General features: G+C 44.5%; 1 protein-coding gene across 1 annotated transcript in view; it reads left to right on the plus strand.

Moving 5' to 3' along the window:
- The window catches only part of LOC137427954 (tolloid-like protein 2), a 161,818-nt gene that overhangs the window by 77,330 nt on the left and 59,928 nt on the right, over positions 1–24,560 (plus strand). Inside the window, exons 7-9 of the mRNA XM_068117809.2 lie at positions 505–867; positions 20,659–20,777; positions 21,841–22,102. Coding sequence (XP_067973910.2) covers positions 505–867; positions 20,659–20,777; positions 21,841–22,102 — 744 coding nt within the window. The remainder of the gene's footprint in view (positions 1–504; positions 868–20,658; positions 20,778–21,840; positions 22,103–24,560) is intronic.

A 24,560-nucleotide genomic window follows, 5' to 3' on the forward strand; every position in this document is an offset into this window, starting at 1 on the left:
TCACATTGATGTATATTGATGGTGTGCACAAAACCTTGAGTTTCTGTATCATATAAACCAAAGGGTATTGTTGTTTCATTTGTGATTCTAAATATATTAACAACCATAGTTGTCCGGGTCTTTTTGGAACACTGTGCAGTAATATCTCCATGAAGGGAAAGCATGCACTCACACAGATTTGTATGGGGGAAAAATGGGATGAGCATATACTAGCTTTGGAGTCAACTGATGAGTTATGCTGTTGATCAGTTTCTCGAGCGGAGCAGATCTTCAACCTGAATGGTGTTTCAATGGTGGTTGTTATTTCATGACGTATATTGTGATGTGATTATTAAGCTCCCAAAAGCTGGTGAAATGTTTCTTCAGTCAGTACTTGTAATCACCTGGATAGGAACTTGTAAACACCTGAGTAGGACTGACTAGTAAGCTTTAAATAACTTTATTTATCTTCTAAAGAGCTTCATTGGTCTTTAACTAACGAGTGTTTTATCCCTTTGCTTGCAGACTGTGACGTCACACTCAGGTCACATTATGATGATTTGTCAAGCTCTATTCGATGGCCACGCCATTACCCAGCCAATCAAACATGTGACTACTTGATAGAAGTCATGGAAGGAAATATCATTGACATGGAGAAGATCCACTTCAATCTCCACCTCCCTGAAGGAGCCAACCAATCGGATTGCACGAGCGCCGGTGACACTCTCAGTATATGGGATGGCAAAACTGACAACGCTTCTCTGATTGGCACATATTGTGGCCAATCAGCGTTTGAGTCAATCACATCAAATGGTCGACACCTCCTGCTGCGTTTTATATCAGATGCGTCTGGATCTGACACTGGATATCACTTTTACTATAATTCAGGTACCATGGTTCCTCCTTTTGTAATGCTTTGGAATACAGTAAGGCCCTCCATCTCCCTCTCTCTCTCTCTCTCTCTCTCTCTCTCTCTCTCTCTCTCTCTCTCCCCCTCTCTCGTTCCTACTCTCTCTCCCTCTCTCGTTCCTACTCTCTCTCGCCCCCCTGCTGGCCATGCAGTGCTTCATCATTTGGGCTTCCTGATTGCAAGTGAACTTTGAGTAGGATTGTTCATGATTGACATGGATTTTTATTATTGAGAAATCAAAAATTACAGGGAAGTTTATAACTTATCATGTCTCTCAAGGTATGCCCCTACGGCATCTACACGATTGTCCCATTATGTGGGACCATTTTAATGATTTATACTTAGAAATTGTCAGGACAGCTACGCAGCCAATACGGAACTTTATAAATTATGGATAAATGCTAAATGAGGCCTTTTGTGCATGTGCTGTGTTTTCAAATAATCTGTTCTGAACACCGGGCATTTTAACATGCCGTCACTATTGAAAAATCCGTAATTAATTTTTTAGCATTGAGACAAAAGAGTGGCAATTTCAGAATGGTTCAGAATGGATACATATTCTGTTCCTGAATGCAAATCAGACTTGTGAGAATATGGGATACATGAGAAATATCCGTGGACGAGAGAAGTCAGGTTCCTATCATTACTGCTGGTACATTATAGCGTTGGCCGTGGAAACAACTCACACACACACACACACACACACACACACACACACACACACACACACACACACACACACACACACACACACACACACACACACACACACCGTGGTGGCAAACCAGGGTGATATGTTCATCGAGGTGCCTAGAAATTCTGGGGTAGCGACCCTGACGGCAGACGTAAATCCTGGCAATGAAGGTGGAAGTAAAGTGAGGGGAATGCGATGCCGTGTAACTCGTGCACGGTCCAGACCCTTGGGTGAGCTGCACAGTGGGTCAGGAGGAGAAGGAGGGGCCTTCAGTATGTGGCACCCCAGGGAGTCCAGGGCTCCTGGTAGTTTGTTTACAGACTACACCACTCCCAAATATGGGATGGGAGACCCTAAATAAGTAATTTGAAGGCAATTCCCCAAAGGTAAGTGTTCAATTAACTGAACAAACAAAGATTTCAAATTAATGGAATTTATTTGAAAGTTTGGTCGGAGAGCACAATGCAATACTTTATTAAACTTGAGAATATCCCAAGAGGTGAATAACAGCCAAGTAATAAAAACTATCAAAAGAACAGCAGCTGACAGCACTAAACAAATATCTGTAAAGAAAACATAAAATTACCTTTCTCCTAATTAAAAGCATCCCCAAAATGGTTTAACTTAGCCCAACTACCCACCAATATAAATATACAAATCAACTATACACAAAACGCTAATTGTTTACTCGACATAAAACAAAATCACACAAGTTCAGATACATTCAAAGTACACCGCCCCCATGCCAAATAATAAAATATCCCACAGCGCGGCATTGCCGGGGCGCCCAAGGCGCCCGGCAATACCGCAGTGCAGCTCATAGAGAGTGCATTGGGAGGGAGAGGTGGACAATAATTGATTGATTAATTGCATAATTAAAATCAATGAAAGATTATCATAAAATATTTTCTTAATCAATTGGCTAATAGCATAACTAAACCACTAGTGCTTCATCCGAAGATGTATCTTTTAGAAATTTAATTAAATAAGTCATTAATTAAAAACTAAATAATTAATTGATTAATCAATAAATAATTAATCAATGAAATGATTAATCAATAAATCAAAAATATCCTTTATAGTGACATTACTTGGTCACTGTCATGTCCAAATATTAGCTTCCCAGGTCAAAAGGTGCCTGAGATATTGGCCAAATGAGAAAGAAAATAAACAAATGATTAATAATGAAAATAAATAAATCATAATCATGAAAAAATTAAATAGTTAATCAATTGGCTAATAGAATACATAAACCACCATTATTTCATCCGAATCTGTAACTTTTTAAAAATAATTAATTAAGTCATTCATCAAATAATTAAATAATTAATCGATTAATTAATTAATCAATAAATCAAAAATACCCTTCAGAGCTAAATCACTTGGTCATTGTCATGTTCAAATATCAGCTCCCTAGCTCAAAACAACTCTCTTCTGGACTTGGTTATGACTAACTTCCCTGAAAATGTCTGCTGCTCTTCTTCTGCTCCAATCGGCTCATCTGATCATGTGCTTGTTAAAGTGGACATCTCTGACCATTCTCAGAGAGCCTCCTCAGCGTCGACGAGTCTGGCATTTCACTCAGGCCAACTGGCACGGTCTTCAAGCAGCCATCAATCATCTGGACTGGTCTCCCATCTCTACCGCATCTGACATCAACTCATCCTGGGAATTCTCCCAAAGTAAATTGCTCTCTCTCATGCACAGATTTATCCCATCTCGTCTTCTGTTGTCATACCCTTCCTCCCGTCCATGGTACACGGAATCTTGTGGTGAGGCTGTTGCCCTGAAACAACTTGCTTTCGTCTCCTGGAAAGCAAATCCAATGGAAGGAAATCTCATTTCCTTTCACAAAGCCCGAAACAAGTGTGTGTCCACCCTCAGGAGAGCCAGGAAACAATATCTCTCCGGTCTCAGGACAGAACTCTCTTATCTGTCTCCCTCTTCCAAATCCTGGTGGCATCTGGTCAAATCTGTTTCTGGTGTTTGTTCCCCCTCCATCCCCTCCCTCACCTCAAACGGCCACACGGCTGACTCCGCACGTGAAAAATCTGAATGCCTCAACTCTGTGTTTGCCTCTAAATCTTGTGTCCCAAACCCATCCCTCTCTGTACCCACCGTACCCAGTCGTACCCAGCTGCTCCTGGACTCTGTGTCCTTTCCTCCTGACAAGGTGGAAAAGTTTCTGTCAACCCTCGACTCTGATTCTGCAACTGGACCTGACGGCATCAGCCCACGGGTCCTAAAATCCTGTTCTTCCGCTCTTTCACTCCCTCTCTCTGTTCTCTTCACCCTCTCTTTTGCTCAAGGTCATCTGCCATCTGCTTGGAAATCTGCCAACATCACCGCTTTGCACAAAAAAGGTGCAAAAACAGATCCCAGCAACTACAGACCAATCAGCCTTCTCCCAATTATCAGCAAAGTCATGGAATCCATCATTGCTTCAGATATGAAATCTTTCCTCTTCTCCAATGGCTTGATCTCTGATCATCAATTTGGTTTCAGACCTGGTCACTCTACTCTGGACATGCTACTTCTGCTTTCTCAACAATGGACGGAGGTCCTCAATGCCAAACAGGAAATTAGAGCTGTCTCCCTTGACATATCACGTGCCTTCGATACGGTCTGGCACCCCGCACTGCTCACCAAACTCTCCTCTTTTGGTATCCATGGAAATCTCCACGCATGGCTGGCGGACTTCCTCTCGAGTCGTAGTCAACGTGTGGCCCTGAATGGGTTTCTCTCATCTCCTCTTCCTGTTCAGGCTGGAGATCCCCAAGGCAGTGTTCTGGGCCCTTTGCTTTTTCTGGTCTTCATCAATGATCCCTCTGACTCTCTTGAAAATCCTCTCTATCTCTTTGCTGATGACTCTACTCTCTGTTGCTCCATTCTTCATCCCTCAGATCGGCAGTCTGCAGCCTCCTCACTCTCTGCAGACCTGGACAAAATCACAGACTGGGCAAACAAGTGGAACATGTCTTTCAATCCTGACAAATCTCACACTCTTACGATTTTTCTCCGAAAAGACCGACTGGACAACCCTCCCATCCACTTTCTGAATAATCCTCTCCAAGAAGTTCTGTCACTCAAGCTTTTGGGTCTCACTATCTGCCATGATCTTTACTGGGAAAACCACATTTCAAATCTGGCCTCCAAAGCCAGTCGCCGACTGGGCATCCTCCGTCGTGCGAAGTCCTTCCTTGGCACACCTGAGCTCCTCACCACACACAAGGCTTTCATCCGCAGCTCAATGGAATACTGCTCTCCCCTCTGGGCTAGTGCTCCTGCCTCACACCTAGCTCGTCTTCACGCTGTTGAAACCAAAGCGTTCAGAATCATTGGAATCTCCCGCGATGAAGCTAACTCCAAGGGCCTTTCACTCACTCACCGCAGGCAGGTGGGTGGTCTTTCCGTCTTCTACCGACTCCTCTCTGGCCTTGCCCCCCCCCCCCAGCTCTCTCTGGGCTCTGTCCCCCAAATATTCCTGCAGGTCGCACAAGATCTGCCTGCAACCCTCTTATGGTTAAACTGCCAAAATCAAGACTCTCTGCTCACCTTCACTCCTTCATTCCTCTTTTCTCCCGCCTCTGGAACAAACTCCCTCACTCTCTTCAATCCCACTCCACCCTCCAGGTCTTTAAAACGGCTGTTCACCACCATCTCTTATCTTCCCCAATCCAAAACCTTCATCTTTTCTACCCCCGCTAATTTCACCCCAAATCCACTTTTTTGAGGTGACTTTTGACTTCTTTCCTGGAAGTCCTTGGTGTCCTTGCGTTTTATACCTATCCTGCCTCCCCCCAGGCCCTCTCCCTCCAAAAACATCTCCCGATGTCCCTGCTCTCAAATGTTGTGTTTGTGTGCTTCCTCCCCTTCTCTCCCCATCTTGTCGACCGCTCCCCTTTTTATATACTTTGTTTGCTTGTTTGTTTGATTTGTTTATTTGATAAATGTTAGCTCTTTCACGAGCCTCGACTCTGTATACAAAAAAAAAACCAAAAAAAAACGCACCTGCTTTGGTCGCTCATGGACAGCTCACCCAGCGTGGCCCTCTGGCGGTCACGGCACGTATCCAGGCGAAGGCAGGCAGGAGGAAAATCGCACGTCTCTGGCCCAGCGCGGGTTGTTCTTTACAGCGCGCGATTAATACTGCGCAGAGCGCGGGGAACAGGGCAAAGTTCGTGTACAACGAGGCAATTCAATTCGTTCTGCCTTCTCGTGCCGTTCGTTCTCTTGATCTCGTACGCTCCTTGATCTGCCGCGTTCTCGATCCTCCTCCTCAACTCTCGGAACTCTCTCCCATCTGCTGTGGGGGGGCTCGGAGCAGGGTTATATGGCCCCACGCCGGCCCGACTCGAATGTTCCAAACCCCGCCTCCTGCCGCAGTGGTAAGCCACTCCCCTCGAGCCCTGATTGGCGGCTCGTGCTTACCGACATCTCCTGCCCCGCCTTCCTTCGGCCTCGGTCGACTTGTTCAGGCCTGCCGCGTGGTATTTCAGCGCTAAACCAAAGCGCCAAAAGAACACCTCATCTCACGAGCCTACTCAACGCAAAACTAAACACAGGAAGGGCTGCGCTTACATTTACTAAGAAATAACTGAACTACATGTTGTGGTGTCACTAACTAAGAGGGGAAATTAACCTTTATTTCAAAACAGCAACAATACATATATATATATATATATATATATATATATATATATGTATATATATATACTGTATATATATATACTGTATATATATATATATATATATATATATATATATATATATATATATATATATATATATATATATATATATATATATATATATATATATATATACTGTATATATATATATATATATATATATATATATACTGTATATATATATATATATATATATATACTGTATATATATATATATATTCAGTATATATATATATATATATATATATACTGTATATATATATATATATATACTGTATATATATATATATATATATATATATATATATACTGTATATATATATATATATATATATATATATATATATATATATATATATATATATATATATATATATATATATATATATATATATATATATATATATATATACTGTATATATATATATATATATATATATATATATATACAGACTTGGCATTTAATATGGAATATTTTTTTTGTGGGGGTGAACTTACTTTTCAAGATGTCTTAGAACCAAAAGTTCATTGGAATTATGTTGAAATTATTCTAGATTTTGTTAATGTGACCTTTAAAAGAAACAAAAACCACATTTGACATTTCAAAACAAATAAATTGATCCTTGAAAGTGATGTAAACTGATATCGAACTCAATTCACAGACAGTACTGTGTTAAACTTCTGTACGTTTTCCAGAAGTATCTCTTTATTTTGCGCATTAGCCAAAAATGTTTTTAACAAAAACAAAAGTTAAATTATGACTGGGATTACGGACAGTAAAATTACAGTTCAGTACTTCGTGTAACCCCCACGAACATTCAGGAGAGCACGTACACATTGAGGCATCCTGTTCACGAGATTTGCCAAGGTTTGGACAGGAATCGCTTGCCATGCAGTGACAATAGCCTGCTGCAATTCACGTACAGAGGTCGGATGCTGGTCCAAGTGGTCGATTTGACGTGTTAATTCTGCCCGCAAGTTCTCTATTGGATTCATATCCGGGGACATGGCAGGCCACTCCATATGCTCTACACCACGGTCAGCAAGAAAGTGTTGGATCATGCGAGCACGATGAGGCCGTGCATTGTCATCTTGGAAGACAAAGTTTCCTCAAAAGGCTGCACGAGCAAATGGAAGCAATGTTTCTTCCAGAATGGCCCTGTACTTGAACTGGTTCAGGTTTCCTTTCAGAACAACCAGGTCAGTTTTGCCCCCTGCATGAAAAGCAGCCCAAATGGTCACCCCACCACCTCCAGCTTGGACTCCTGGCACTATACAATCTTTGTTGTAGGCTTCATGCACTTGTCTGCGCACTCGGACGCGGCCATCTTGACGATAGACCAGAAATCTAGACTCGTCACTGAAGATCACATGATTCCAGTGTCCTGGCTGCCATTGACGGTGCTCTCTGGCCCACTGCAATCGGCGCTGGCGGTGTTGTCTGGTCAGGCGTGGCTTTCTCAGGGGACGCCTGGCACGATAACCTGCTTGAACCAGTCGTTGGTTGACTAGCCTTCTGGATACAGGCACATTTGTCAGTTGCTGCCACTCAGCCCTAAGCCGATTAGCTGACTTGGTACGGCCATTGCGGACTAACCGGTGCAGCTGGCGATCATCCCTCCTTGTGGTTCTGCGGGGACGTCCTGGCCTCGGTATTGGAGTAGGGACACCCCTCTGAGTATTTCGTTTCAGGATCTTTGACACCTGACCTTGAGTGATGCCATACTGCCGAGCAATAGCATGCTGTTTCATGCCGTAATTTCGTAAAGCCACCACTCCATGACAAACAGCATTGTCGAGTTGACGGACCATCTCCAGAGGAAGCGGCAATAACTTTTGGAGACGTGCAGCAGTTGTTTTCCACTAATAAAGAACGCAACAACCCTTGTATACCCGACTGTGAAGCCAATCATCAAATGCACCTGTCCGTACATTTTGCCACGCCACCTGTGATATAATCCTGTTGTTGACTTCTTGCTGCGACAGACAATCAGTGACATGGTTCTTTTAACAAATAAATCACCAAAGTGTAAAAGAAACTCACCAGATTGATATACTGAGTTAAGAAAGTAAACCCAAGTCAAGAAAAAAAAAAAATTCCATATTAAATGCCAAGTCTGTATATATTGTTACAGACGCGGTTGTGGATGTTGGTTTACCGAGCGGTTTGGTATGACCACGTCTGCACAGTTTACCCGATTCCACCCGAACGTTGACTAATTGCGCTACGCTAGATCAATTGAGGAAAAGGACACAACGGCTGGGATTAAAATGACACGACACCAAGGGTTCAGTTCTCAAGACCTCCGGAGGAGGTTATATTAGGGCGGAAGGTCAGATTACAACGACAAGAGGGACAGCATAGAAAGACAGGCACTTAGACACACTTATCTTATTCCCGACAGACCACAGATAAACGGGACAAAAACTGACTCACACGGGGATTGATGGCAAGGAAAGCGGGTAGTCGATGGCTCAAGGTGCACTCTTGGCTCAAGGACAGAATCGACCCGGTCCAGTCCAAAGATACGGGAGGTCTCACTCAGCGCTGGAAGGTCACGTTCTTTCTCCAAGCTGGGGGCGCATCTCTCGTCACGTCCGGTAAGTCGCCGCGTATATCCGGCGGGGAGTGACACGCCCTCGGCTCGTTAGCTCCGCCCCAGATGGAATCGGCCCGTTGCTTCTCATTGGGTGCGTGCGGGGGGGTTACCGGCTCCGCCCTTGACGAGGGGCTGACAAGGAGCCCCTTCGTGGTAACCCCGTCGGAGCGCATGGTCAATGGCGGCTAACCGAGCCGGTGTGAGGACGCACACTCCCCCACGCAGCGCCGTTGTTGTAGTTGTTGTTGTTGTTGTTGTAGTTGTTGTTGTAGTTGTTGTTGTAGTTGTTGTTTGGGGAAGAAGATGGGAGGAGGTATGGGAAGGTCCTAAACTCACTACTGGTGCCATATAATCACATTCTGGTGCAACGAAGAGTCAGAATTAATGGAAACGAGTCCTTAACTGACATAGACTAAGAATAACTAGCAAGATGTCCGAAAGTTGTCTACGTGAGATGCGGTGGACCTGGGCACGACATTTAATGGGGGAAAAAGGGGAAGGTCGGTTCTACAGAGTGTTATTTACAGGCAATGGGACTAGGGAATGGGGGATTGGGGATAGTTGGGGAGTATTGGGGAAATAGGGGAGTATTTACAAGCGGATATTGAGGCCAAGTCCCATATCCGCAACATTGCACCCTTCTCTACCCTCGGGGCGTCCCGACCCGATAAATTTTTACCTATTTTAGTGTGGCACTCAGATGTAGTTCCCTCTACTATTAACTCTACCCTGAGTGCGACAGTTTTACAGATATTCACAAATGAGTAAATATGTCCCCCTGCGACGTTGCACCCTTCTCCTCACAGAAGCACACCCACAGGATAACCGAATTGCGGAAAGAATTCGCAAACTAAACATACAGCCGGTAGGGAGCATTATTTACAAGACTACGCTGCTATTTACACTACGATCCAGGACCTGTTTTTGGAGGAACACATGCAGATGTTATGCATAGAGAGAGCACGCATGCCAGCATCGATACACCAACCCATGAGTGCTCTGTGGCCTACGGCCTTTAATAATGTGCAGAGCACCCCTTCCCAGCACCAAAAGCACCACCCCATCACACAGTCAGCACCATCCGGTGCACCAATAAAATGTTTAGTGATCATTGTGTGGTGTCGCAGCCGGCCGATGTTCTGCCGCTGGTCTTGCCTTCGTGTGGTGCACTTGGCCTTCTTACTTCCTTAGAAAAATAAAGAAAGGCGCCAACCGCGTCCATTTCTTTATTGTGGCCGTCAGGGGGCCAACTGTTAGTGGTTCACCTTGTATGGCATAGGTGCCACGTTGACCCATAGGTCCATCCATGGGTGGTGCTTGGCCGCATAAGAACTGCGGTCCATGGTGGGTGGCCACAAACATTGCGGTCCATATGGTGTATCGATCCAGGCAGCAAGCAGCGAAAGTGCAGGCCCACAACTGCGAAGCCAGCACCTCTCTCTCCTCTCTCTCTACCCCAAAGCCAGATCCTCGGAGGTGGGAGACAAAAGAAGCAGACAAGTGAGTAAGGTGGTAAGGGCGCAAAAGTGCACGCAATGCAAGGTAATGCACACTGGGGGCACATGGGAACCAGGTGAGACAGGTACGTTCCTACCGTACGCCCCCCCCCCAACCAGGTAACCTACATGGCCCCTCCCTTACCCCTTACTGTATCCACAAAACACAACACTACCCATAAACATCTACTTTACCAATCAACAAACGTCCCTACTGTCTTCCCCGTTCCTCCCATAAACCAAATTCGTCTTCTCTCCCTCCTAACCAATCAAATTTGCCATTTTCAACTCTCATCAAAATTTGCCATCTCCAACTGAACATCAAAATTTGCCATTACCAATTCATCATCAGTCCCTCCTAAGGAGGGAGAGATGGAATCACCCCAATGTCTCATCCACGTCGTGATGCGTCTCACAAATCCTCACAGCAATTCTCATTTCCTGCACCAAAACAAAGAAAACACAGGTGTGGAGTCATCATCATCACCACAGGTAAGTGGCTGCGTATGGTGCGACAGGTTCATCAATCCTAACTATTTCCTAAATGACTTTAACAACTTTACATTACCCGGGGTCTTTCTCCGGCCAAACCATTGGCCCTCTTACACTATGGGTTCTAAAAACCAATTCCCATTGGCCAAACTGTGGTGCTTTTCAATTTGGGGTCTCACTCCCCCGATTCATCTCCCGGTGCCCTCGCACAATTTCTGGGCTGTGGCGTGTACCTCTCCCAGCGGGTCTACCCACCTGCACACCTCCACCACTGCAGTTGCCTCCGAGCTTACCTGCTCCTTACCCTAACCTAACTACCTGGGGAAGGCCCTCTGGCGCTCTCCCCACTCGGTGCCCTCTCTGGCACTGGGCTACCCGGGTCCGTCCTCCGGATCCTCGGGCCCCATCCACAACTCTACCGGCTCCCAGAGCCCACCTGCGGCCTCACCTGGCCGACATCCTCACAGTGGTGGAGTGCCCAACCAACTACACACACTAACAGGCTACACGCCCAGCCATTTCCACAACACTAATGCACCCATTCACAACACCATTCTGCAACCGCACCACAGATGCCAATTTCCAACCACAATTTACCTGTACCCTCTACCTAACACTTACACTACCCGCCCCGGGTATCCGTGATGGGGGTCCACTCTTCCCCCATTCACACCTTCGCACCATGCACACCACTCCGTACCACTTACTCCAACTCTCTCCACACACCTGTACTTGCACACCTGTGCTCTCACACCTGGTGCCACCTGCACCCTTCTCTCCCCAAGCGCATTCGCGCTGATCCACACACTCACTACTCACACACTGCTCCACACACCTGTCCAGTTGCACACCTGTGCAATCACACCTGTTCCATCCTCACACAGCATCATCTCATCTAACTACTCCCTTCTAAAACTTGCGCTTCCCAGTCGTCCCTTTAAACTATTGCGCTCCCACGTCATTATCATCCATACTAATCTACCTGCGTCCCCACTACAGGTATCAGTCACTAACTAACCTTAACGTCACCTAATGTCATCTTCTAGGGCCCTATCAATATAACCTAACCCACCCGGGCTAGTTTTCACTGCCATACACCCCATAAACTATTGCTCCTTTGCCCCCCACCATGGGAAGGGTGGCAGGGATGCCACCCTTACCCACCGGGCCCATCGCTCACTACCAATTTTGCACATCAAATTTCAACAAATCAAAAATTTGCCAATCACTACTGCCAATCCCTTGCCAATCATCAAATTTTGTTTTTCTCTAATTTTGGGTCCAAAACACTAACCTCATCACCCAGTCTACTCACTAATGCCTCTCGGTGCGCCAATTCCTGTCCAAAGCCCGGCTTCGTAAAGCCAAGCCATGAATGCGGGTTGTTCTGTGCCAGCGGCTGGATACGTCCCGCATTCGGTGCAGGGAAGGAGGTTTACCCGGGCCGAGGTCCCACGCACCATCTCGGCACGGAGCCATCCCATGGCTCGATCTCGACCTGCCGGAATGCCTCAACAACAAGTGGTCGCCATGACGACCCTTCCTATCCAGCCGCCCGCTCCGCCTAGTGGAGCACGGACGCGGCCGTTCCAAGCGAGGCCCGGCACGCACCGAGGGCCCGATTCGGCTAAAAGTCGACCTAACCTCTAACCCGGTTACCGTCGATGCTTCACCTGGACGCTTACACCCCGCAGCCCGTTCCTTGCTCACACATCCAGCCGTTCCCATTCTCCTCGTACCTTTCCTTACACACCTCGGTACACTCATTCCACTCACAGCCTTGGTCACACACCTGACCACCGAACACTTTGGCACACACTCGTTGGTCGCACACCTCACCAACACACCTCTTCGCACCCCCTCCTCGGTCACCTCCTCTGTGACAATCACAGGTGTGCTCTCATTCGCACACCCAACCACGTGCCTCACCACCAACTCCAGCGTGCATTCCCACTCACGCTCTACCATTCCAGGTGTGCATCCTTCCATCCCAGGTGTACATCCTCGCTCACCTGTCACAACCAACTCACTCTCCTTGTCACTCTCACTACTCTCACCTCCACTCTTGACAACGCACTCACCCTTACTCTCGACAGCGCACTCTTTCCCCATGCACCTGTCCGTCACACACCTCTCTCGCGCACACTCTCCCGTTACACCCTCTGTACCACTTACCACACCGCGCTTCCATGTGCCCCCTCGCACACGCGCTACGACCGACTCACTCTCGCCAGCACCCTCACTCCTTGGCACGCACTTTTTCCTCACACACCCCAGAGTCGGACTTTCTCGCACACCTCCTTTTTCGCACACCAGACCTGTCGCACACTTCACCAACGGCCTCTCACGAACACCCGGGCCCATCTCGACCCCCAAGCTTCTTAAATCACCTGGCGCATCATACGCACGACCATATTGGTCACCACTTACACCGGGTCCTCTTCCTCTTCGCTTCTCCTCCATCACCTGCGAATCCCTCATCCGGTTAATGGGCACATCATCACGATCCAAACACAGACTTTGGACCAATTCTTTTATCTCCTCTTTTATCTCTTTCTTATCCCCTCTCCGTCGCTTCTTAATTTCGCTCATCCCTTCTTCCACTTCTTCTAATTTCTGCTTCACCTCTTTTATTCCACGGTACGTCTCCTCAAGCTCGTCCTCCAAGGCTACCTTGACCGTTTCCATGTGCGTCCTCACCTGCCGGTCCTTCGTCTCCATTACCTCTATCACCTCGTCCAACCTCGTTGTCAGTCCCTCACGTACCATCTGACATTCCCTCTTCGTCGCTATCAAGTCATCTTTTAGTTCTTTCTGTGTCGCTTTCAACCCTCCTAATACCGCAGTGTTCCTTTGAACCTGCTCCGTTAGTCCTTTTTGTCCCTCCGTCAGCTGTTCCACCTCCTGCGTCAGGTCCTCTATGCCCCCTTGCAATTTTATAGTCCCCTTTCTCACCTCCTTCTCCATGTGCTCCTTACAGTGCCTCACCTCCTCGCGCACTCCTCCGACCTCCTCACTCACACCTCTTCTGATCTCCTCTCCCATCACTTGCATCTCCTGCCCAGATGCCACCCTCATCTGCTCCATTTCCTCCCTGTGAGCATCCAGTTTGGTTTCTACCCCCATTCTGACCCCCTCTATCTGCTGCCCCATTTGTTTAACTTCCCTTTCCGCTTGGTCCCTCATGTCCCTCAATTTGCCTTCCATCCTGTTTTCTAACCCCTCTAACCCCTTTTGCATCCCTTCCATTTGATTCTCTTGAGCGGCCATTCTGTTTTCTACCCCCATTAACCCATTTCTCACCTCTTTTATCCCGTTGTCTAACCCCTCAAAATTATTGTCTAACTTCCCCAATTTCTTGTCTAACTCCTCAAAATTATTGTCTAACTTCCCAAATTTCTTGTCTCATCCCTTAAAATTATTGTCTAACCCCTCACTGGTACCCCTCGCTTCGTCCCTCATTACCCCCATTTGGTTTCCCATTACCCCCATTTGGCCCTCCAATCGCTCACCCAATCGCTCATTATCAGCTCTCATTTCCTCCCTCATTTGCTCGCTATTCTGGGCCATAAGGACCTTCATTTGTATGAAAAAAAGGTCCAAATTTACCAGCGGCGCTACTACGGTCGCGGGCGTGGGCGCCGTGGCCATGTGCGAGGCGCCATTTCGCGCGCCCGCCATGTCGGGCGCAACGACGCTAATTTGTGCGTCTGCTACCCTCGCTGCTTCGCTCTCCTCGCGTCCCTCAATTTGGTCCTGGACCGACCCTGCCTCACTCTCCACTACCGGACCCCAGCCGACTTGGTCTGCCATAGCGCGACTTTCAAAATTCGGGTTTTTATTTTCGTAAAACAAATTCAAATTTCGCCGTTATAATTTCGAGCGCGTAAACGCGCTCCGGGTCCAATCCCACTCCTGACACCAATTGTTACAGACGCGGTTGTGGATGTTGGTTTACCGAGCGGTTTGGTATGACCACGTCTGCACAGTTTACCCGATTCCACCCGAACGTTGACTAATTGCGCTACGCTAGATCAATTGAGGAAAAGGACACAACGGCTGGGATTAAAATGACACGACACCAAGGGTTCAGTTCTCAAGACCTCCGGAGGAGGTTATATTAGGGCGGAAGGTCAGATTACAACGACAAGAGGGACAGCATAGAAAGACAGGCACTTAGACACACTTATCTTATTCCCGACAGACCACAGATAAACGGGACAAAAACTGACTCACACGGGGATTGATGGCAAGGAAAGCGGGTAGTCGATGGCTCAAGGTGCACTCTTGGCTCAAGGACAGAATCGACCCGGTCCAGTCCAAAGATACGGGAGGTCTCACTCAGCGCTGGAAGGTCACGTTCTTTCTCCAAGCTGGGGGCGCATCTCTCGTCACGTCCGGTAAGTCGCCGCGTATATCCGGCGGGGAGTGACACGCCCTCGGCTCGTTAGCTCCGCCCCAGATGGAATCGGCCCGTTGCTTCTCATTGGGTGCGTGCGGGGGGGTTACCGGCTCCGCCCTTGACGAGGGGCTGACAAGGAGCCCCTTCGTGGTAACCCCGTCGGAGCGCATGGTCAATGGCGGCTAACCGAGCCGGTGTGAGGACGCACACTCCCCCGCGCAGCGCCGTTGTTGTAGTTGTTGTTGTTGTTGTTGTAGTTGTTGTTGTAGTTGTTGTTGTAGTTGTTGTTTGGGGAAGAAGATGGGAGGAGGTATGGGAAGGTCCTAAACTCACTACTGGTGCCATATAATCACATTCTGGTGCAACGAAGAGTCAGAATTAATGGAAACGAGTCCTTAACTGACATAGACTAAGAATAACTAGCAAGATGTCCGAAAGTTGTCTACGTGAGATGCGGTGGACCTGGGCACGACATTTAATGGGGGAAAAAGGGGAAGGTCGGTTCTACAGAGTGTTATTTACAGGCAATGGGACTAGGGAATGGGGGATTGGGGATAGTTGGGGAGTATTGGGGAAATAGGGGAGTATTTACAAGCGGATATTGAGGCCAAGTCCCATATCCGCAACAATATATATATATATATATATATATATATATATATATATATATATATATATATATATATATATATATATATATATATATATATATATATATATATATATATATATATATATACTGTATATATATATATATATATATATATATATATATATATATATATACGTATATATATATATATATATATATATTAGATATATATTAGATATATATATATATAGATATATATTAGATATATATATATATATAGATATATATATATATATATATATATATATATATATATATATATATATATATATATATATATATATATATATATATATACACACGTTTATGTTTACATGATTTCATAAATCATAATTCGTCATGTATGTAGCATGATATGAATCATAGTATGTAACATTGTACAGATGAATTCACCATTGGGAAAACCTAGTTCAAAAACCATGTTGAAATGTCAAAGCACAACATATATAACCAGATCCCTTTATTCATAAAAGCATTACATAATTACAAAACAAAAGATTACACCAAATGGTTTATCATTACCTTGGTTCGTGAGCAAGAGCCCACCAATGCACGATTTCCTATCCTGATAAAATAATTTTGGTCAGAATGCTGGTGATAATTCACCTACTCTCTCTCCCGATCAGAAAACACTGTAGAATAATTATTCTGCTTATAAAGCCTCCCACAAGGCGAACCAACCATTCAATTAGAATAATGATTCCAAAATCATCCACCTTAAAGGAAATCGATGTCGTATGTTTCGCAGCGGCACTACTTATTCAAGAAAAAGTAACGGGCAAACAACACCAGAAGAAGAAAAAAACAGGCCTTACAAATATAAACCAAATTCCACCTTGGAGACAGAGATTAGAGACACACAGAAATCAACTGCAGAAAGAAGAAGACAAATACAACAGCTCAGGAAAGGAAACAGATACCCAAAACTAAGAAAGAGAATCCAAAGAATAAAAAACAAACACAAAATCTCAGACAAAGACCTTGAGTGCTTGGGTGCTGAAAACAGACTCAAAATAGAAATGATAGCAAGGAAGATAAAAAAATATATATATAAAGAAGGAAACAACAGGAGAAAACAAAACCACATGTTTGAAAGTAACCCGTAGAGATTTTACCGTGAATTGAGGTAACAAAAGCAGAATATGTCAACTCCCCCTGAAAAGAAAAACTGGAAAAATTCTGGAAAGGAATTTTTGAAGGACGAAAAGAACATAACAAGGAAGCAAAATGGATCCCAAACTTGGAAAAGAAGAAGCAACATCTCGAGAAAATGCGCCGATTGATTATTGATGAAGAGAAAATTAGAAAACAACTTTTAAAATGCCAAACTTCAAAAGCCCAGGCCCAGATGGAATTCCAAATTTCTGGCTGAAACAAAACAACTTGGTGCTCTTCACAATCGCTATGCCAGGACATTTAACAAACTGATCCAAGAGGAAAAGGCAGTGGATGAGTGGCTCATAGAAGGGAACACCTTTCTCATCCCAAAATCGGAGGAAACCCAACTTCCCCACAAATACTGGCTGATAACATGTCCACAAACCACATACAAACTGCTGACTGGAATAATCACAGAAATGATGAACTATCATCGAACACAGCAAGGAGGTTTAGAGGCAGAACAAAAGGGATGTAAGAGCGGTTGTTATGGAACAATTGACCTACTACTGAACAAAGCCACACTTGAAGATTGCAAAATGTGAAGAACTAAATTATCCACCACCTGGATAGACTAGAAGAAAGCTTTTGACAGGGTCCCACATTCGTGGATGATAAAATCCATGCAAATATACAAAATCAATTCCCAAATAATCAAACTGATTGAGAAAGCAATGGAGCTCTGGAATACCACATTGATATCACAGCACTCGGAAGGGAATATCGAAATACCAGATGTGAAGATATGGTGTGAAATCTTCCAGGGAGACGGTCCTTCCCCCCTTCTGTTTTGTCTGGCTCTGAACCCACTAAGTAACCTCATCAATGAACAAGGACATGGATACACCCTAACAACCAATAGAAGAACATCCAAAGAAATAGGAAAGGTGACACATCAACGATACATGGATGATTTAAAACTCTTCACACCAATTGACGAAAAATTGACAGAACAACTAAAACTGGTTAAACGGTTTTCTGAGGACATTCAAATGGAATTTGGACTAGACAAGTGAGCCAAGTGCACATTTGTACAAAGTAAACCAAGAAAAACAGACAACATAAAAATTGACCTGTAAACAACAATACAGCAGTTAGAAAACGAAGCATCATACAAATACCTCCGAGTAGAAGAGGGCCACCAAATATGTCACAAACAAATGCACAAAACAATCGCCAAGGAATACCTACGTAGAACAAAGCTGATCCTGAAAACATACCTCTCCCCAAGAAACAATATCAAAGCCATAAACCAGCTCGCAGTACCAGTGTTCCAATATAGCTGCGGAATAATAAACTGGGCCCAATCAGAAATCAACAAGTTAGACATCAAAACAAGAAAACTGCTTGCCATCCACAAAATGTTTTACAAAAACCTGTGCATTCCGAGAATGTACCTGCCGAGACGAGAGGGAGAGAGCGGCCTGCTGGAACTCAACCAGTTGCACAGAGTGATGAGTGTCGGACTAGCTGAGTATGTGAAATGCTCAACAGACTATCGGATGCAATTTTTAAAGCAAACATGAACACAACAAACCTGAAAAATTATCCCTAACTCACCTTGCAAATAATTTCCAAAAACAGGTGTAAATAGAAGATTCCACACAGGAAAATGAAACAGCAACAAATAGTCACAGCAATTGCAAAAATTGCAAAAAAGACAAAATAAATACATGAAAAGAAATATCAAGAAATCTTCACCAACAACTGGGAGAATGACAAAAGAGCAGGTAAATCCAAAAAAGAATTGGACAAAATGGGGATAGACAAAGAAGGCTCATTGGAATGGCTAAGAAGAGGTCAGCTCAACTGGGACGGAAAACGAATCATAATAAATGCCCAAGATCAAGGACACTACACCAATGGATTTAAAAAGATGGCGGGACTGAGCCAGACGGACAAGTGTAGATTCTGCAAGACAGAAACAGAAAGTACTAGTCACCTGCTCTCGGGATGCAAAAAAACTATTATCAGAACAACTATACACACAAAGGCACAACAAAGTATACAAACTGATTCATTGACATATCTGTAAAAATGTAAACTTCCCAGGACCAGAAAACTCATGGAAACACAAACCAAGGGCAATCATTGAAAATGAGGATGTCATTAGGTATTCTATTAGCCAATTGATTTATTAAATTATTTTATGCTTTTTATTTATTTATTTTCATTATTAATCATTTATTTATTTTCTTTCTCATCTGAGCAATATCTCAGGCACCTTTTGAGCTAGGCAGCTGATATTTGAACACAACAGTGACCAAGTGGTGGCTATAAAGGATATTTTTGTATTTACTGATTAATCAAATAATCGATTAATTTATTATTGATTAATCAATTAAATGTTTATTTTTTTGATTAATGACTTATTTAATTATTTTTCAAAAAGTTACAGCTTCGGATGAAGCACTGGTGGTTTAGGTATGCTATTAGCCAATTGATTAAGAAAATATTTTATGATCATTAATTATTGATTTTTATTCTGTAATTTATCAATCAATTATTGTACACCTCTCCCTCCCAATATAAGCCTGGTGTTGGCTTAGCGGTTAGGGTGCCGGCTTGGGATCTTAGGATCCTGGGTTTCTTATCCCGGTCGATCGCTGAATTAACGCCAGGAGGGTTGACTCAGCCTGTCATCCTTCCGAGGTCGGCAAATTTGAGTACCAGCTTGCTGGGATGAATGATCATGGTGTGTACCCCGATTTAGAATAGGTACACAGTATCCCTGCACATCGTAAGAGCGTGACCAAGGGTTGGCGCCAGGAAGGGCATCCGGCCATAAAAAAAACATTGCCTCAAAAAGGGAACCATGATTGTCATGGGGCCTGCAAGGCTAACCCCCGCTCTAGCGGGGAAAAATGGCCTTAAAACGATCATTCATTCATTCATATGCTCACGCACGACCTGATGATTCCATCGAGCATGAACATAGAAAACAAAGCATTGTGTCCGGACATTGTACTCAGGAACAAAAAGGAAAAGACAGCATTGATGATTGAGATATCAGTACCCAGTGATTTTGGCCTAAACAATGCAGAAATCAAGAAAATCACCAAATACCAGGACCTCAAAAATGAAGTTAAGAGATCTTGGAAGCTGAAGAGCATCGAAATTGTACCAGTGATAATTGGAGCAACAGGAATGATGAAGAAGAACCTCACTGACATTTTAAAAACCATCCCCGGGAATATTGCCACAAATGAACTACCGGTACAACTGAAGAAAATCCGGGGTTCGGTGATTATCCTTAAAAGAGAACTTGGAACAAAACTCTGAAAAAGTTGAACAGTTCGGTCCATGATCCGTGATCCCTTACCGAAGAGGAGGTGGATACTTTGGGTCCTGGGAGGACTCTGTCCCACCTCTTGAAACCCACAAATGGAGATAACAACCAACGATACAAACACTTCAACTTTTAGCAGTAAATACAATATATATATGGTTGTAACTTGCTTGGATTTATTTTATGCTTAGATGAAAAAATATGAAAGTTGATTGAAATTCAATCACAGGTGTACCAGCGAGGACGTTTCTTTTGGTGCGTGACCGTACGTTACTGTCTTTGCTTTTGCTTACAGAGTGGCCTTGTCAGAAGAATTTCTCCAAACCAGGCATTTTTGCTACTCCATCTCATCCTCACAATCCTCCAGTTAATCACAAATGCAACTGGAATATTATGGCTCCTGAAAACTACATGGTCAGTTTGCGATTCGTTTTGTGGTCGAATAATGAATTTGCAAGAAAGTAATTGACTTGATTAATTTACATGCTTCAGTTTTAATCCAAAGTGTAACAGTTATTACCCTGCGCTCGCGAAGCGAAAAGCGGGGTTAAGCATTCAGGTGCGTACGTGTGCCGTACGTGTCTGCATTTTAAAAAATCACTTTCTCGGCAACCGTTTGTCCGATTGACACGAAAGTTTACCATAAAAGCGCCTCCGCCTGTATCATTTTTTCATTCATAATTATGACGTCATAGGTCACGTGGTACAGGCCATCTTGGAAAAACGTTACACCTCTACATCTCCCAAACTGCTCAATGGAAATTGAAACATGGCTCATTGTCAAGTACTCCCCTTGGGGAATAAGATTTGTTAATGATGATGTTTGGCCACTAAAGGTGGTTCAATGATGATGTCATCGGTGCCTTCGTTATGACGTCATAATTCGACAAGTACAACACTTATCCGATCATTGTGAATTTTTTGTCTCAGAAACTGTTGGTCTGACGGGCACGAAATTTTCACCATAGGAACGCCTTCTGATGAAGAATATTTTAATGATAATCATGACGTCATAGGTCATGTGGTACAGGCGCCATCTTGGAAAAAACGAAAAATGTTGCACCTCTATATCTCCAAAAGCGCTGCATGGCAAAAATTGAACCATGGCTCATTGTAAAGATCTCCATATGGGGAATAGGTGTTGTTAACGATGACGTCATTGGTGCCATAATTATGACGTCATAATTCGACAGGGACAACGCTTAGTCTGATCAGTTTGAAATGTATTGGGCATGATCTATGCAACAATTATATTAGTGAATATAAATTTATGATGTCATCGCTCACGTGGTCTGGCAACCATATTGGATCAAAGAAAAACAATGTTCAAAAACAGAAGAATTGGCTCGCAACAAGTTGACTGCACAGGGTAAGTATTCTATGAATACCATCTAGTTTCATGAGTAAAGGTGGGTGCAGAAAAAAGTAACTGTATCTGTAATTCCTCGAGTAACTAAATGTCAAATTTGTTTTGCAGGTACATCTGGAATTCCTGTCTATCTACTTAGGCTGGTGGTCACTGCTCTGCAAAAATGCGAAAATAAGTGTGGAAGCCATTCCAGATGAATCAAACACAAGTGTGGAAGCCATTCCAGATGAATCAAACACAAAAGTATTTTGTGGCTTCATGATCAACATGCAACCATTTCAATCGCCCGGATTCCAGGTCACCTTTTCGAGTCAACTAGATAAAGGCAGTGGAGCTTTTGCATACTTCTGGTTCATAAGAGATGGACAAGGTTGGTCCATGTGTTTCTTAAATTGTCGTACTACTTCTGTTTTGCATTCAAGAGCCAGTTGACAAAATGTAGTTTGACCATCAGATGGAATATTTTGTATTCAGCATGGCCTGTGGGTCGTATCAATGGCTGGAGGCATAGCTCTGCTGCTAAGACAGTTCTCCCTGTAGGGGGTGACAGCCCCAGAAACCCTGTAGGTTAGAACAGGAATTTGTAATTTGTTATCTGTGCCGCCGATAGCTCGTCTACTCTTCATGAAGGATCTGTAACGGCTACCAACTAATACCGGCAGACGGTAGGCCCAGTTGAACGTCCATCCGAGGGACGGTACATAAACTGATGAATCGCCCTGCTTGCAAAACACCAGGATGATAGTTTGCACGTAGCGGAGCTGAGAGTCAACCCGGACTAGACAGCTTAAGAAGCGAGTGTGCGCACCTCTCAGCCATCCTGCGCGCCCCTTTAGGTGGAAGTGAAAGGGATAGAGCGAGCCATCAGTATATGGTGTATAGGCTTAGAATCGTTGGTTCGCACACCAACCAGAAGTATATATATATATCTATATAACCACAAACTATTCAGCCAATACTGTCAAATTAATAATTACCTTTCCATCGATTTACTTCACCGAGAAACCTTAGCAGTCTCAACAGTTGGTGACTATATGTGGACTAGGAGTTAGGATGGCAGCTGGGTAGGGGAGTGGAGGACAGAGAGTTGGAGTGGGAGGCAGAGAATGGAGTTTGGTTGGGATCGGGGAGAAGAAACTTTGAGGGGGGGGGGGGGGGTTAGGACTTGGGGTTGGGAGTAAGTGGGGGACAGAGAGTTGGGGTTTAGGGGGTGGAGAGGGGACAGAGAAGTGCGAGAGGGGATTTGAGGACTTGGGATTGGGAGGAGGCTTGAAGACTTGCGACTGGGAGAGAGAGAAGGGGTTAAGGACTTTAAATCACATTTTACATCACTTGGAATTTCCACAGGTCCCTGCAATTATGCTGTCAAAGGACATTCCTGGCAAACTCCCCAAATATTCCCCACTCTTTTGGGAACGAATTCCCTTTCAATGGCCCGGTGGAACCAGGTTATATCTGCTAGTCTATATATAAATGCAAGTTGCACGATTGTGTCTGAACGGTGTAAATGTAAATGTCATAGCCACAGCTCATATAATGCTGGATGATACCTCATTTGCTCATGCACTTTGGTCCAGATAGTGCATGTGGAGGATTACAAATACTGATAGTCATGCAATTTCAAGTTATGTGCATATTTGTGGCTAGGTTGGGCACATGTGTGGTGTATAGGCTAGGAGTTGCTGGTGTGCATGCCCACCGGGAAAGTAATTTGTGTGTATGTATATACAGTGCCTTCAGAAAATATTCAGACCCCTTCACTTTTTTCACATTTTGTTATGTTGCAGCCTTATGCTGAAATCGTTTAAATTCATTTTTTCCCTCATCAATCTACACTCAATACCCCATAATGACAAAGAGAAAACAGGATTTTAGAAAGTTTTGTAAATTTATTAAAAAGAAAAAACTGAAATATCACTGACATAAGTATTCAGACCCTTAACTCAGTACTTCGGTGAAGCACCTTACAGCAGCGATTACAGCCTCGAGTCTTCTTGGGTATGACGCGACAAGCTTTGCACACCTGGATTTGGGGATGTTCTGCCATTCTTCTCTGCAGATCCTCTCAAGCTCTGTCAGGTAGGATGGGGACCCTCAGTGGACAGCCATTTTCAGGTCTCTCCAGAGATGTTCGATTTGGTTCAAGTCAGGGCTCTGGCTGGGCCACTCAAGGACCTTCACAGAGTTGTCCCTAAGCCACTCCTGCGTTGTCTTGGCTATGTGCTTAGGGTCATTGTCCTGTTGGAAGGTGAACCTTCGGCCCAGTCTGAGGTCCTGAGCGCTCTGTTTCAGGTTTTCATTAAAGATATGTCTCTACTTTGCTCCGTTCATTGTTCCCTCAACCCTGACCAGTCCCCCAGTCCCTGCTGCTGAAAAATACCCCCACAGCATGATGCTGCCACCACCATGCTTCACCGTTCGGATGGTATTAGGCAGGTGATGAGCGGTGCCTTGTTTCCTCCAGACATGATGCTTAGAATTGACGCCAAACAGTTCAATCTTGGTTTCATCAGACCACAGAATCTTGTTTCTCAGTCTGAGAATCCTTTAGGTGCTTTTTTGCAAACTCCAAGTGGTCTTTCATGTGTCTTTCACTGAGGAGAGGTTTCCGTCTGGCCACTCTGCCATAAAGCCCAGATCGGTGGAGTGTTGCAGTGATGGTTGTCCTTCTGGAAGTTTCTCCCATCTCCACACAGGATCTCTGGAGCTCAGCCAGAGTGACCATCGGGTTCTTGGTCAGCTCTCTTACCAAGGCCCTTCTCCCCCGATTGCTCAGTTTGGCCGGGCGGCCAGCTCTAGGAAGAGTCCTGGTTGTTCCAAACTTATTC

The sequence above is a fragment of the Myxine glutinosa genome, chromosome 5, assembly GCF_964187855.1.
Source record: "Myxine glutinosa chromosome 5, kmMyxGlut1.1, whole genome shotgun sequence".
NCBI lineage: Eukaryota > Metazoa > Chordata > Myxini > Myxiniformes > Myxinidae > Myxine > Myxine glutinosa.